The sequence below is a fragment of the Heloderma suspectum genome, chromosome 3 (assembly GCF_057233095.1).
Source record: "Heloderma suspectum isolate Gila_16-S chromosome 3, 16-S_ref, whole genome shotgun sequence".
Classification (NCBI taxonomy): Eukaryota; Metazoa; Chordata; class Lepidosauria; order Squamata; family Helodermatidae; genus Heloderma; species Heloderma suspectum.
Genome location: NC_139460.1, coordinates 259,976,808 through 259,993,630, shown reverse-complemented (window position 1 = coordinate 259,993,630; position 16,823 = coordinate 259,976,808). Strand labels below are relative to the sequence as shown.

At 43.8% G+C, this 16,823-nt stretch overlaps 1 protein-coding gene across 3 annotated transcripts in view; it reads right to left on the bottom strand.

The window, feature by feature from the left end:
* Window positions 1–1,463: 1,463 nt before the first annotated feature.
* TLX1 (T cell leukemia homeobox 1) overlaps window positions 1,464–16,823 on the bottom strand; it is a 70,249-nt gene continuing 54,889 nt past the window's right edge. The window contains exon 3 of one of the 3 annotated variants that reach the window (XM_084846492.1): window positions 1,464–2,916. In XM_084846492.1, coding sequence (XP_084702618.1) covers window positions 2,694–2,916 — 223 coding nt within the window. In that variant the 3' untranslated portion in view covers window positions 1,464–2,693. The remainder of the gene's footprint in view (window positions 2,917–16,823) is intronic. The other 2 variants (XM_084846493.1, XM_084846494.1) reach the window with 2 other exon arrangements.

Below are 16,823 nucleotides of genomic sequence, written 5' to 3'. Positions count from 1 at the left end.
AAAAAAATGTGGAAGAAATTTTTAGCACAGCACTATTCAAAAGGCAAATTACACACACACACACACACACACCCCGTATTTTGGAATCTCATGGAATTGTACATGAACCTTACCATTTTAGGATCCTGTGCTATTTGAAATAAATAAAATTTGAAGGTTATCAGTAGATGATGGATTCTGCAATTGGTACCCACTCAACCAATCCTCCCCTTTGCTCTGGTACTTAATGTCAGGGTGGAGACTGAGCCCATAGAGCCCCAGAGCAGTTCTGATTCTGAGGAAGAACAGCAATCCATGGGAGAGGAGCTCACTCATCTCTTACAAGCACAGCAGCTGGCAGAGATTCCTCCTGCCAGCATTCCTGGGAGAGATAGTGACACTGGCAGTGAGAGAGAGCTGGAGGGGGGCTTGCTGGATGCTCGGCGCAGATGCAGGGAGTGGCGATAGATGGAGGGCGCCGAAAGGAGGCGCTCTGCTTGTTTGGCGCTCAAACAACGGTCACGTCCCAAGGACCCAAGGGAAAGAGGGAGGATCTCTCCCTAGCCCATAAGTTCAGAGTCTTCCCGTGGTTCTCCTTCAAACGGGGACCAACTGCCTTACCTGGAGCTTAGGCTACTCTGCTATCTTTCCCCAGGGCTGTTCCTTGCTTTGTCACTAGTGATTAGTATCTGAAAGAGTCATAAAGGAATAAAGTCTCGGAAAGAATCCTTGTTGTCTGTGTCCTGAGTTGGCTACTGGAGGGGACTGCAAGAGGCAGCTAGGGTGCTCCTGACACTTCATTTCTCTACAGCAATTGTCACTCACAGGGAGACATTATGGTCCTTCCTTTCATCTGCTGGAAATGATGATGCAAATATGATAGCTAGATTTTCAAGGCAGCTATAATGCACATGTAACCAAGAAACCACTCCCATGCCAACCAAGATTCCCTAGATATGTAGCATCAGCATCAAATGCATGAAATAATGTTTTCACACTTGAGTCCCTTTTCCTGCTTCTCAAGTTATTTAAGCTACCATCTGCTCATTGTTTATATTGAAGGGAAAGTGAAGGAGAGACATTTGTAATAGGAAATGCATTCTGGTCAATATGGGTTTTACATTTGCATTACAAAACAGGATTGTCTCAAGACCTATTTTAAAACTCAGAAGTGAAAAACCCCCTGAGTATATTCACCACATTCATTATATTTGTATCTCATTTAAATGTTGACTGACAGTCTACACATTTGCTTGAATTCATGGTTTACACATGCTTGAAATTAAGCACATGCTTAAGTGCATGGCTGCCAAGGCACATAACTGACTGCACTGAAGCTGGAAAAGCAGAGTTTAAGATGAATGCATATTTCTACATGCTGGTGAACGTGTACTATTCCTCTCTCCATTTATACATCAAAACAGATCTTGTAGTTGCTGCATAATCTCTGAGGTCAGGTTCCTCTAGAAAAATCAAAGCAAAAACCACAAGAAGGTGTGTTTTTTTTAATCTTTCCAGTAACCCAGACTGATGTTTTCCCCTTTTATTCATTTTTTCCACATAAATTACACAAACACTTTAGAAAATGAGTACACAAAAAGGAAACCATCGTATAAGTGCATAACTTAAAAACAAACCAATGAATGCATTTCAAAAACTCACTGAAAATATTCTTTTCTGATAAATTGTCTGATTGGCTCTGTGTACCATCTGATTTTAAATGGCAGTGATGCTTAGGTTAAAAGTAACTGAAAACTATATACTGTAGATACCTTTATATATTCTTGAAGTTTGCTATAAGAAGTGCTTAAATTAATCACAAGCTTTTCCTCAATACAATGAAAAGAAAAGTGTGGAATTGCTGGTCAGGAAAGGGAAAGAGAAGGGTGCTCTCCCCCCACCCCATGCAAAGCTGACTTCTTGAGCAAAGGTAAATAAAATATTGAACAATATCATAAATGATACCAAAATAATCCATCAAGTGAAACTGCATTACCCCTGGAAAAATGGCACAGACGCCTCAGAGTTATTAAAATATAAGTTGATCAATGCAGAGTCTGTGGTAGCCAGGGAAACTGATCACAGCCTTCACACAATGGTTTGCAATATGATGTTTACATTCAACAATAATTCCGGTTTCTTTCCTTCAGCGGGGAGAGAATAAGTAAAAGAAGAGAGGCTCAAAGAATTCATCTTTGAATTTTTTTTAAAAAAGTGGCAAGTTCTTGTTTGTTTGTAGAATCTAAATGTCTTTCGAGGCAAAGGGCCCCAGGGGTTGTTAGAAGACATTTCCAACTCTCCATTCAAACTGGAATAGTAATTTCGCTTAAAAATGATCCATCTAAAACATTTATATGAGAGAACAAATCTTATGTTGCCAGCAAATAGAATGATGTGTATCTTGGAAATGCCTGAACAGAACATCAGGTTGTTTTATCCCTAGAAGAGTCTTACAAGGACTCTACATGGTTGCTCATTATCTGGCCTTACAAGCTCAAAGAGAAGGGAATGACAGTGATGCCCTTTCTTAAAGTACTCTGATGGATCACCATGCAGGCATTTTACCCAGTAACAGAGTATTAGCTTGCATAGGGCATTGTCTGGTTGCTGGTTCATTCCCTCTATGGGCAATATGTCTTCTTCTACCTATGGTGTTGAAGAAGGCCGGTGGTTTTGCAAAACAACTGTCCATGCATGGGCAAAGAGTCATGGCTTCACTCACACGCAGAGGCTACAGAAGTAACGCTGGTAATCTTGGAAGAGTCGTCTGACCATGGCTGGAGGTTCTGGAGGGCAAAGAGGGAGGAGTTGTGAACACAGATGGGGTCTGCTTGGATGGGCTGATTGATGGTCTTCTGAAAGGCCTCTTGCTGGAGCTGCATGAGGATGCGATTGGCTTGCTGCCTCTCTGCTTCCCTCTCCTCTGCAGTTTGCCGCCTGGGAGAAATATGCAGATCAGATCATATTTCAGCAGCACAAAAGATAACAAATGAAAGTAGAATTCGTAGACAGCCCTTCTTTAGAAAAGTGGCTCCTTGTTCCAGCACATCACAAGCTCATCTCATATAATAAAGTTCTAGATCTCTGTGAGTGTGACAGAAGGCAATGCTTCCTGTCTCTTTAAAAATTCCAAGGACGTCTTCTTCCATAATAGCAAAAGCCAGCAGTCACATCTCCAGCAACCCCCTTACCAATGATTACAAAGGAATGAACTCGAACTCGAACTGTGTGTGTGTGTGTATCTAGAATGGCAAGAAACCCAGAGGAAGTTACCCCCACTCATAGCTCTCAGCCCATCTCACTGGATCACTGGCAGGTGCTAATGGCAGAATCTCCTGTTTATATAATGCTGCTCCGTTGTCCCAAAGTTACTCTCCTCTTGACTGGCTGGTTCCCCCCCCCCACGCTTCCCTATTCCCTCTCCGGAACTTCCAGATATAAAAACTAGAGTGAGTTTGCTCAAAATATCTCCCTTGAATGTGTCTACAAACTGCCTGTAGCGACCCATGCTGGGTTGCATGTCACCTAAAGATACTTTGTGAATTAGTAAGTCTGCCTTAGCAGATATTATATCGTTCTGTTAGTGGGTTTTTATATAAATAAGAATCCACTGCAGCTTTGTATTTCATTCATTGTTTTATACTGATTTAAATAAATCTGCCCTTCCAACTGAGATCTGGGGTGGATTCAATTTCTTTGCCTAGCTACAGGATCTGGTCTTACCCACTTCTGCCCAGCCTGGGGGTCTCCAACATAGCATCCAGGGGCACCTCTCTTGATGCCCACCAGGCTCCCTGGCTCTCCTGATTTTAATTTTATTTGTGTGTTTTGTTTTGTTTTCAGCTGGGAGGCTGGCATGCTGCAAAGCAAAGTGTCACCCTCCAGCACCATTTTTATTTGGTTTCAAAAGAATGGTTTTGTGTTTTAGAGCTCAGAGCCCTCCTCTGCTTTGTAGTTAGGTTCTGGAGGAAGTTACTTTCCATTTAGTTTCATCAGTTGGCCTTCTGGGAAATGAGTGTTTTGTGACCAGTCATGCCCACCATGGCAGCCATTTTGTGAGAGTGCCCACAATGCTCTCTCAAATTTCCAATGTTTGCACTGACCCAAAATGTTTGGGGACCCCTGGCCTAGCCATTCACTCATGCTCCAAGTTAAGATGAGGTAAACAGGAATAACACGACTGATTCTGGCTGGGGGAGTCTGGTGGGCTTGACAAGCACCATTCCCCTAGCCACAAGAAGTCCTACAGCTCTTTTCCCAATCTGCAAATTCTTGCTTCATCATACCACATGATCTTGCCTCCTGTTTCCAGCAGTGGTCAGCCAGATGTCTCCAGGAAGCCCATACACAGAGCCTGAAGTCAGCAGCCCTTTCCCACTGTCTGCTCTCAGTATCCATTATCTAGAGACATATTGCCTCTGAACGTGGAGGTTCCATTTATCTATCATAGGTAATACCCATTGATAGGCCTATTCCCCTTCTAAAGGCAACTAAGGCCATGGCCACTGCAGTGGCAGAAAATTCCATATGTCAGTTATGCACTGTATGAAGTACTTCCTCTTGTCCTTCTTGCATCAACTGCCAGTTGATTTCTTTGGGTGACACTGAGTTCTAAGATTATAAGGGAAGGGGAAAAGAAAATCCTTTACCCACTCCGTTTATACCAGCCTTCCTGGTGGTGTCCTTCAGATGTTTCAGACTTCAGCTCCCATCTGCCCCAGCCAGCATGGCCAATGGCTAGGGACTATGGGTGTTGTAGTCCAAAAGATCTGGAGGGCACCAGGTTGGAGAAGGCTATTTGCAATGGCTGGAAAATATGGATGGCATGCTGAGCCATGCTACAGATGTCAGATATTACCCCCATATGATGAACACCTTGCAAGTAAAATATAATACGGCCCACCTTATTTCAGAATCCTACCACTCCTTAGAATTCCACAGCACAGACACCCTGTAATATCCCTTACTTCAGAATCTGGGCGCTGATAACCCTCTAAAAGCAAGTACGGATGCATTGTTACAAAGCTCAAACCACCAAACTGTGTTTTCAATAGCAGGGTTAGAAAATGTGAAGTAACAATAAATCAAAGTGCCTCTGAGCATGTGTAGAGTGCCTTTCCTCTCACCACTGAGAAACCACATCCTGTCCCTGCACACAGCAGACTACTGGAAAGCTTCCTGTTTTGACATCTCTCTCTCTCTTTTAAAAGACACTAAGAGCACAATGCTATGCAGGTTTAGACAGAAAAAAAGGCCTACAACTCCCAGCATTCCCCAGCCAGTCACGCTGGCTGGGGAATGTTGGGGGTTGTAGGCCTTTTTTCTGTCTAAACTTGCATAGGATTGCACCCTAAGTATACTGAAGGCAAGGACTCAGCAGGGTAGAGAACCTTAATAAGAAACTTGCTATTTGAATGAGAATTCATGCTACCAAAGTACGGAACAGGTTGTTTCCAGTGTGATGTGATTGGATGTGATGTTAGGTGCCCAGAAAGGAAGCCACATGGAACCACTGTTTCTGATTTCTACACTAGGACCCAATCTTGTACATGAGGCAGGGCCTTCTTGGAATAATAATAATAATAATAGTACAAAACGTGGTCATTCCTAAGTAGCCATAGTGCAGAAAAGGTATTGCAGATAGGCCCAGTTCAAATCCTCTAAAATGTTCCATGGAGAGCTTTTCCATGGATGTAACCATACGGATGAAATAATGTCAATAATGTCAGGCCTTGTGCAACCACTCTGACAGGTGCTGCTTCCTAGTGGCAATATGTGTGACCACAATAATCCTTTTTTTATCTGCCATGCTCATGACAATCATTATCCGGGGAGGATACTCTTGACAACTTGGTCATACCCAATAAGACATATTGTTTTCGGTGGGGATGTTCCACATGGAGAGCATCTGAACAAGAGCATGACTGTAGAAAGGTCTCATAACCAGCTGCATCTGTGACATAATATAAAATATCTACATCCAGTGCATATTGGCTATTGCCATTTAGGTACGATAATTTAAGTGAAAAGTTAAATCCAAATTAATACTCTGATCCCAAACATAGATTTCAATGGGATTTACATTCAGTAAGCATACTTAGAACTGCAACCTTGCAAACTGAAGCTAGGCAAGTTTACTCAGAAGTAAGAGCCACATAGTTGAATGGGACTTCTAAGTTAAGTGTGCATAGGATTACAGCCCTAGGCAAACATGAAATACATGTGTCATGGATGCAAGTAGTAGAGCTCATAATTTATTTACCTTTAGACTTGTAGAGTATCTACAAATGATACATTTACGAGGCCCTGATACAGATTGGTCCAATGGTATTCCAGTAATTCCCTTATTAATTTTATTTTTCAGGTATTCTTTTAATCCTTTGACAATGAGCTGGACCCCAATTTAGGTGTGTGCAACCAGGCTGGTGGGAGCAGACTTCCCACCCCTTCCTCCCCACAGCAGCCCCTCCAGCCCCCTGAAAAGGCTACATAGTCGAGGGACTCTGCTGAATATGATGAGCCATGATGTGGAGGGGAGGGGGATCCTCCCAAATCAGGCAGACACACCTTCCAGGAAGGGATTCCTTCTATCCACAGAAGGCAGATCCTGGTCCAACCCAATATCACAACAGTTGACTAATAAGGATGTTTCCACCACACTTGAATTCAGGGATATTATTTTGTTACTCAAGGGTGGGGGATGGGGGGGACTTCAGACTGGTGGAGATTTTGACCAGAAGTGTCCACTTTCATAATCATTAAAGTCTTCAGAAATTGGGTGTGTGGATTTTTAAGAACACAACATTGTTCAGACTCAAGTGTTGTCAGTGATACACACACACAGAGGGAGAGAGAGAGAGAGATTTGACAATATTAGATCCAGACCTAGTTACTTAGAGTAGACCCACTGAAATCACTGGGGCTTCAGCCAGTATGTCTACTCCAAGCTTGACTAAGTGTGGATCCAACCCCATAATGCAAAGTAGCAACAAAATGTAAATTTTCTAAAGTGTGTCATGGTTATCCCACAGTGCAGTGAATAAATACTAATACTAAAATCATAGACTGTAGGTGTCATCTAAGATGAAAGTGGTGCAGGAAGGTGGATTTTCAATTATAGCAGCAGGTGGTGCTGGAACGTGGCATCTTCAGTAAACAGATTTGTTGGTCCAGGAGTAAATTATTGCTGCTCCAACATTACTAGAATCTAGCTTCATGACTAGGCAAATGGGGGGTGGTGGTGGTGGTGGGGAGGGCAGGGAGGGGCAGATGTCATCTGCCATACACCAGCTGAAGCAGCATGGGGAATCCTTAGAGGATGATCACTTGTGAATGGAAAAAATGTAGATGAGCTGGGGTCACAGGGATGTTCTGGGTGACATTTAAAGGGATTTGCAAAGTGTTTTTTTAAAAAAAGCCTTCAAGGAATTTTACATTACTGTTGTGCATGAATAAACTCAGACTTGACTATTAGCACTGAGTGAAAAGCCTCTAGTGTGAACCCAGCCAAACCAATTGATTGTGGCACGAACTTTCACAACCACTATTTCATAATCCAGCCTCCCCCATACTGGTGCCCTCCAGAAGACCTGCAATCCCCATCCAGCATCAGTCATGTTGGCTCAGGGATGGTGGGGTTTGTAGCCCACTACATCTGGAGGGCACCAGAAGAGTGGGTGAGTGAGTGGCTGGGAGTGTCATAAGCCGATTGATCAGTTACATGAGATTTCATGAAAGTTCATGTCACAACAAAACTGTCTAAACTTTAATTATAGCATAGGTTCCATGGCCTCCAGTCCACTTCATCATATGCAGTGTTATCTTAAGTTGGCAGTCGATACAGTGCCATCTCCAGGTTTTTGAGAGCCCTTGGGCAAGGCCCCCTCCATGCCTACCATTGATCCTGGCCCTGAGTCTATATGTGCACAATTAGGACATGCATCTGATGAAATGGACTGTGGTTCACAAAATCATATGCCATAATACTTGCCATAAGTGCTACAAGATTCTTACTTGTCCTTTTTCAACAGAAGCTGGTTCAGTTAAAATGTTTACACTGTAAACTGTATGGGTTGCCTCTTTTATAGGCTGGGTTGGATCCAGATTCAGGTGTGTGGAATTGGGCTGGTGGGAGCGGACTTCTCTGACCCCTCCTCCCCATGGCAGCTCTTCCAGCCTCTTACATATGCTACACGGAGGATCAGGGGACCCTGCTCATTGGGGTGAGCTGTGGTGTAAGGGAGATTCCCCCCAAATCAGGCAGAAGAATCTTCTGTGAGTGAAGCCCTTCCATCCATGGAAGGCCGATCCTTGATCCAATCTCCTTTATTACCAACACAAAATGAACAGTTTTTCACAGGCATCTTAGCTATGAAAGTAGGCTTGCAGAAGTTGGGAGGGGAAAATAAGGTACCAAACAATGAACCAATTTGCCTACCTTTCCCAATGTAATGCAGAGCTAAGCCTAAACTCTCCAGGATCCAGTACTCACCATGTTAGGCTCCATTGGTTTAGATTTGAGGTCAGAAGTAGGATGGTAGATTGAAAAGCCATACCAGATCCACACCCACTGCTCATTCATCTTCAGTCAAAATCTAGACACACACATACACACACATCTCAGACTCTCTCCTCCATCTTTTTATCAACCCACTCTGATTGGGATTAGGAGGCTAGCTGATTTATTGTCTATCAATCTGTCAACTCCCTCCTCTTCTCTCTCACTTGGTAATAAATTGTTGGGGAAATCAGTTTGTAATAAAACTGTGGAAGATCCCTTTTTATTATCTGTATTGGTATTGATCTCCTCAAAAACAGTGCTGCAGCTCATAAACCATTAGAGTTTCAGTAATGATATAAAACAGTTACTGACTGCGCTGTTGGTTTAGCTTCAGTGATCCCACCAGCCCTACAAGATTTGTGGTTACTTCTGTCTACAAGTGTGGAAGTGAAAGGTGCACATTTTAGCTTCTTCACAAGAAAATTACTAGCTCTGCTCTGGAAACCTGAAGGTCTTCAGGAAGATTTGGGATGGGGGAAAGAGCGATGTAGTATATCATGGCCTCATTTTGGAGGATTATTTTACTCTCATTATACTGAGGAGCTAGCAGTTGCCATGATTTATGACTAGCACTTATATTGCATTTTAAATTACACCCAATCTGAAAACACATTTTACTCAGAAAAAGTAAGTCGTGCTGAGTTCAAAGGTGCTTCCTATGGATGTTCTTTAAGATGGGGCATTATATTTAAATTCAAATGTTCATGATACAGGCACAGCTACGAGCATGTTTAAATCCCACTAATGTTAATGGAAAGCTATGCAGCCCAATCCTGCTGAGTAGAGGACCTTATTCCCAAGTAAGCACAGGCATTACTCTTGTCAGTGAAATCAGTAGGCCCTTAGAACTGCTTAACTTTGGCTAGATTCTGCCCCAAATATAAGTATTATCTATTTACTACAGTCTAATTGCCCTATAAGTGAGGACTGACTGACATCATCTATTAAAACAGCCTTCCCCAATGAAGTGCCCTCCAGATGTTTTAGACAACATTTCTCATCAGCCCCAGTCACCATGGCTAGGGATGATTGGAGTTGTAGTCCAAAACATCTGGAGGGAAGGCTTCTGTAAAACATATTATTGCCATTGAAGTAATGGATGTGCAAGGAGGAGCAGTTTTTTATGCATCATCCAAAGCTACTCTTTAATAATACATTCAGAGGCTCACTTCCTACTTTGCCCAAGAGCTATCCATTTAAAACACACACACCTCTGATGCTGGTCCTGTAATTACTGAGCTGCATTTAATTATATTATTGCCTGCATCATTTAGCTCTGCTTCTGTTGTGTTCCATCTGGTGGAGGTAACATAGTGAAGGAGCTCTGAGTTGGCTTGAAGACACCCGTTAAAATAATTAATAAAGAAAATAATAAAGTCCAGGAATTGTTTAATGGAAATCAGCCCCACACAAGGAAGAGGGAGGCAAAGGAATGCTCCCTGCTAACTCCACAGCAGGCCCTTGGCAATCCCACTGATTTCAGTGGGATACATTTAGGCACTCCTTCATTCACCTATAGAAATCAATGTGCCTTAAGTGGCAATCCTATGACCACTTACCTGGGAGTAAGACCCACTGAACTCAATGGGATTTATTTCGGATGAGACACATATAGGATTGTGTTCTTAAGCCCCATCATGTTCACTGATACTTACTGGAAGGTGTGTATAGGACTATAATCTAAAAGTGCTGAACTTTGGCTAGATTGTGTTTTGTGCATGTGTACCTACAAACGTGTGTGTGTGTGTGTGTGTGTGTGTTGGGGGTGGGGGAGGATTCTAAAGGGGTCTTCCAATCATTCTCCGACTAAAAGAAAGAATTGCATGAATAATGCACTAGTTTTCCTTCCACCACAAATTTCCTCCTGATACATATTTAATATTGTTTTGAATTAGTATACAAAGGCAACCTACCCGCCCGCCCCCCCTTTTAGGTCGTTGTTTATAATTAGTGAAAATAGATTATTAATTTCGGTCCGGGGCATTTTTCTCAGTTAGCAACACCACTTGGCGGGCAAAAGGAGTAATTCGTCAAAGAAAGCGAGAAGCACACAGCCCAGGCCCAAGGAAGGAAGAAGCAACCCGGCCACGTGTCCTAGTCCAATTTGTTTCAAGATCGCAACGGAACTGGAACGCCAACAGCTTAGTTACAGCTTTTTTACAGAACCGCCTGCGCCTTAATTGCAAATATGCAAATTCTTGCAGTCCTTCCTAGTACCAATATGAAATGTCTCACGGGAGGAGTCCCATCCAGGCCGCACTGGGACTAGCGAAAATGTGGTCATTAAGAAAAAGCGATCCTTGCCCCGGCTGAAGCACAATCCAGCAAAAGTTAGTCTGCTCAGGAGTACTATTGCGTTCAATGGGGTTTACTCCCAGGTAAGGGTGTATAAGATTGCGGCCTCACTCCCAGTGAAATAAGTGAGATTTTACAAGCCCCATTCTTTGGCTGGGCGTAAATTCCACTGAGGCTTTCTTCAGAGTAAGCATGGACAGGATCTCGCCGCAAGGCTACAGTTCTGTGCACAACTGGGAGTGGGCCCCGGGTGGGCTTCCGAGTAAGCGGGCACAGAATCGCGCTGGACCTTTGACTGGAGTCCCTTCATTCATCTCATCCTCGACTGTCCAACTTCTAATAACTCAATCAATCTGCCTGGCCCAGTAAAATTGTATGGCAGATCTTATCGACACAGGTGGCATTTTGGAGCTGCTACCGAACGAACTTCAAGGGTTGCTTGCACCCAATGTCAGTCCAACTCCAGTCCCATTCATTTCAAAGGGTCTACTTTAAGTAGGACTAACACTGGATACAATCCAAAGGGAGGACTGTTGAGCGGTTTCTCCACCTCCCCGCTAAATACCACAGACAACGCATTTACTGCTCCGGGGGGGAAATGGCAAATGCGCCGCCTGCAATCAAGAGATGAACACAATTTATCCCGCCGCCCCCCCCAACACCCCCCCCCCCAGGTACGGATATCCTCAGGCTGATAAAAATTCTCTTATATACCCTCCACACACACACACACTTTCTTTAGCCGAAAGTATTATTTGAGGAATGTATTCCACTTTAAATTACGCTATTATCTTTGTTGGATGTTGCCGTCCTTTTTTATTGGATGTGTTTTCGCTTTCTATACTTGGGTGCCTCCAGAGGAGAGAGTTAAATGGGTGCATCCGAAACTTTACCCGAGGAATAATTTGCCACCCCTGGATCTTTTTTTCAGTTGAAGCAAAAAAGCTGGTTCTGTGAAGTAGGTTGCCGTTTCCTGGCTTTGAAAACTGGAATTATAATTAATTAATTACGTTTCTATACCTCCCAATAGCCAAAGCTACTTTATATACAGTATAAGATAATGGAATGTTAATTCCAGAAGTAATGTTGTTAGTTCCTCCTGCATTACCTTTACTTTTCTTTGGTTGCAATCTGCACACACAATTACTAGGGAGTGAGACCCATTTGGACACACTGGGAATTACGTTGGAGTAAACATGCATAGAAGCCTTTCTCCAACCCCTCCCTTTCAGATGTGTTAGACTACAACTCCAGTTATCTCCAGACAGCGGCTTGTGAGCTGAGCACCTTAAGCACTGCTTCCTCCTGTATGTACTCCTTCATGACTTCCACTGGCTGCCTGAACTTAGGCTAGTAGGAGTAGGGCCTTTTTGGTTGTGACACCAACCTAATGAAATGCCCTCCCCAGAAAGGCACATCAGGCTCCAACATGTTGGCCCTTCAGGCACCAAGTTAAAACCTGGCTCTTTCTGAGGTCTGTTGAACCTATTTGGTGTTTTCTTATTGGCTGGTTTGATTCTATTGCTGGGTTTTCTTGGTTGGTTTTAGTCCCCCTTTCCAAATTTGCAATTTGTAATGTGAATTGCAATTTGATTTATGCTATTGGTCTTGGATTAATTTGGGAAGTTCTTGTTTTGTTCTAAGTCATTTTGATGTATATTTCTGAGAAAAGTGGGGTATAAATAAAAATAACTTAAGGCACATCCTATGCATGTTTAGACAGAAAAAAAGTCCTATAATTCCTAATATTCTAATAAGCTATGCTGTCTGGGGAATGCTGGTAGTTGGAAAACTTTCTTTCTGTCTAAACATGCATAGGTTTGCACCCTTAATAAATTTGGGCCCTGTGATTTGAATTAACTATAGCATATCACATATAGACTATCATATCCACCCTAAAGTGGATTACTGTTCAAAATGCATGCCTGAAGAGCATATATTTTCATGTGAAACTAACTCTAAAATTCAGAATAAATCCCACTGAACTTTTAAAAGAAAAACTAGATGTCAATACCTGCTCTGTCCTGTATCACTAATTATACCCAATATGAATTACTTACAGCGCACAATGCTATGTGATTACTCAGAAATAAGTCCCATTGAGTTCAGCGAGGCTTACTCCTAGGTAAGTGGGCATATCATTGCAGCCTTAATTGGATTTCTGGGGCACATTGGAACTACATCAGTTCTTAAGGCAGCTTACAATTGTTTTTTTTTTTTTAAAAAAAAAACACCACCACCACCAATAAGGCAATCAAACGAACAGAAAACTTGTATTTTTCATCCTATTGATGCCAATGAAAAGGAAGTTACACTGCAGTGAGCATTTTTCTTGTTCTAAGTGAAGAAAAGGATATATAGTCTCTTTCTCTCACACACACACATAGGCCAGGACACTCTGATTATGAGTAAATCTTCCCCTAGAAACAGGGGGAAAGAACCATGCCCCCATGTAGTTAACCTACTTCCAAGACACAGAGAAAGCTAAAATTTGGTACACACATAGTCTGGCACATACTGACTTGGCTGGACTCGGACCTAGCTATGCTTAGGGTAGACCCACTGAAATCAATTGGACTTAAGATAGCCATAACTATCTTAAGTCTCATTGATTTAAATGAGTCTACTCTAAACATGCCTAACACACCTGGAGGCTACCCGATCCAACCCAATGATTACTAGGAAAGTCTAAAATGCTTATTTTTACTTTTAAATCTAACAATCAAATCCTGGAACATTGATTTAACCACTACTCAATTGGGAGGGGGGACTTAGGGAGGCTTAATGGAATTCATAAACCCCACCCCTGACTAATTTTAGCCAAATCATGGCCTCTCTAGCCTTTTAAAATTAGGCGTGGAAGGAGGGGGTAGAACTGGCACAAATACAAGGAGGAAGGATCCCTTCTCAATTTTACCGTATCGCAGGGGCTGGCATTCCGCAACAGTGCAAGGCCACATGGCGCTGCATTGGGCTGTAAAAAGTTGGACAGTCTTCTCAATCAGACTGTGATTTGCGTGTGTGTGTGTGGGGGGGGGGCACTGCAGCAGCTAGGAACATCTATCTATGCTTGCGTTTACTAGAAAGTGGATAGGCCGGTAGGTGAATCAAGTTGCATGAAAACACACAGCATGCTCACAAGGAGTCTAAACGGAGATGGATTTGTTCTCCCTAAAACAGTTTCAATTGCAAGAAACCGAATCGTTTTAAAATAATCTGTGCGTGTGTGTACGTGTCTAACAAGGGTGTTTATTTTAAGAATCGGTTTCCATTTAAGTGGGGACATGAATATAAATCCAAGTCATGACTTAGTTCCCTTTTTCACCATGATTGGTTTAACCCCATTTCAGGGCTAATCATAATGGCTCACTTTGTGGATGTAAGATTTCCGCTTCCTTGCTGGAACTGCAAAATTCCAAAAGTCCCCGTCCCCCCACCTCCCTTCATTTCGAGAAAACACTTCAAATCTACTTTGATGTAAGAAAAGCCTTAGGAACAAGGATATTAAAGTTTAAACTGTTTATCATTCTCCTCCCCCATCACGGTGATTGATTTGGGGATCTTCAACCCCGATTCCAAGCATTCGAAGGTATCTTTCGTGAATGGGTCTGAGGACCGAAATTTCCTTTCTGCTTTGAGAACTCAGCACCTCAAAAAGAATGGAATACCACAGGGAGATCTGTAATACTGGTCTATAATTCTGCTTGGGGAATGATGATTCTTCTCTTTTTATATTAGCAATAAAAGCAAAGTTTACTGTCTATTCTACTGTCTTAAGACCAGGAAACCTCACAAAGCACCTTTTTTGAGTTTTAAACGCGTATATAGTATTAGTAAGGTTTCAAGTGGGCATCCTAGGAACACGTGTTTAAACTTGTTTGCGTCCCTAAAGTTTAGTCAGTTTCAAGAAGGGTATTAACACGTGACCACGTGGAACGTGTTTGTAACTTCTCTTTGAGAAACTCTTTATAATAACAGCTTCTTATATCAGAACTAGAAACTGGATTATTATTTTAAGAGACTAGAATTCAGTTCTCGTTTCTCAGGGGGCCTCTGAGAGCCATGTAACGCTTCCTTGTCGGCAAACCACTTACTCCGGATTAGTCCTAACAATGTTCTCTTGCCCCTGACGTCTAGGCGCTTAACAGTGCAACACCCTAGCATGTGCAACAGTGCAACACCCTAGCATGTCGACTCGGAGTCGGAAGAAAGGCGCACTCCAGTCAATAAGACTGACTCTCAGGTAAAGCGTAGACAGGGCGCTATCCATAGGACTGAAGTCTGTGGCTCGTGGCTGATGAGTTCCTCTCCCCCTCCCACATACCCAGCGGCGATGTCTTTCCTTTCCTTGCGTGGGACAGGATTGAATGCGAGCCTTCCCCAGTCCGGTAGCCTCCGGGAGCGTCGGATTACAAGCCCATCATCCCCCAGTCATCCCGGCCAATACTGTCTGGGGGTGGTGGGGCTTGTAGTCCAAAACATCTGCAGGGCGCCGCCGGGTTAAAGGAAACCTAACGCTCCGTCAGAGAGAATTTCCCACATCCGTGAGAAAAACCAGACAGTTCTCTTTCTGCACCGACATTACAGGCGAAGAAGACCCAAGCTGCAGAACATCCCTGGATCGGCTGTGCCGCCTTGGCTGTGTTCTGTTCTGGCCGACAAAGATTGGCGAAGAAGCTCCCCAGGAGAGTTCGCGAGGCCTCCGAAAACCTTCGCTCACTTCCTAAGGCCGGATGTCCCGTCCACCTTGGGGCCCACTCAATACAAAGGTTCTTCTGGGTTTGTTTCTGCCGCCGCTATGGCGACCAACCTGACCCTTCCTTCCGCCACGACCCCAAACGCTCGCGTGCTTTCTGAAAGCAAGGCGAAAGACCGCCGCCTACTCCATCGGGCGCAGCGGACCGGGGACTTGGGCGGGGGGGAGGGGAGGGGCACTCCCTTCACCATCCCCCCCCCCCTCGATCCTCCTCCTTGCAAGCTTAAAATAGGCCACCGGCATTTCTGGCCTCGAATGCATTGCAGGCAGTGGAGGCTGGTGGCTCCGATTTCGGTGGGGCTATAGATGCGCTCTGGGTTTCAGTCAGAACCAGCCAGAAGTCTAAAGGAGCTGTCTAAGGTGCTGAACCCTAGCCCCAAAATAGGTTCAGCACCTTGAATGCTCCTTTAGCGTTCTGGCTGGTTCTGACTGAAATCCAGAATGGATTCACAGCCCCACCGAAATCGGAGCCACCAGCCTCCACTGCTTGCAATGCAAGGCGATTGTAGACAGCAGCTAAGGAGGAGTGACGCACGTGACGATTGACAAGGCACGCAGGGGCCAACGCATCCCAGTATCCGCGTCGTCATAAACGCCCACGTGGATGATCCATAGATAGGATGACCCGCAGGCAGCATTTATTTTTTCCCCCTCCTTAAATGTGTAATACTTTAGGTCACAGAGGCTTTTAAACAGGTAAAGATGAGGCTGAAACTACCCAGAAAAGAGGATCTCCAAACTGGAGGCGAGGAGACTCCCACGCCCAGAAAGAGGAGGAACCGCACAAGTTTATATTGAACAAAACGTATTTAGTGGAGAAGCGGGTGGGAAGGCAGGCAAGTGGAGATAATAGATAACTTAAACAATGCCCTGCTATAGATAGAGAACACATTAACAAATAGGTGTTACAGACATGCTCGATGATATACATATAGATTGATATAGGTCACGGATTGTTTGATGGATTAAAAACTATTCAGGCACAGATAAGCAGATGAGTGACTCGAGCCTCGGGATCCTCATCTACTCAACAAACCGCATGGGCGTACGCTAGTGTACAGAGGTGCATTAAACGGGGACAAAAGCCCTCCCATTCATCGCGTAGGAAAGACAGGGGAGGATCAATACGATGGCGCCACTGTCGCGAGCGCGCACAGGCGCCAAGAATGACTTGACACAAGCCCAGCAGGCCTTCTAGTCCCGACCGGCAACCTTTCCTGGGAAACGGGACAG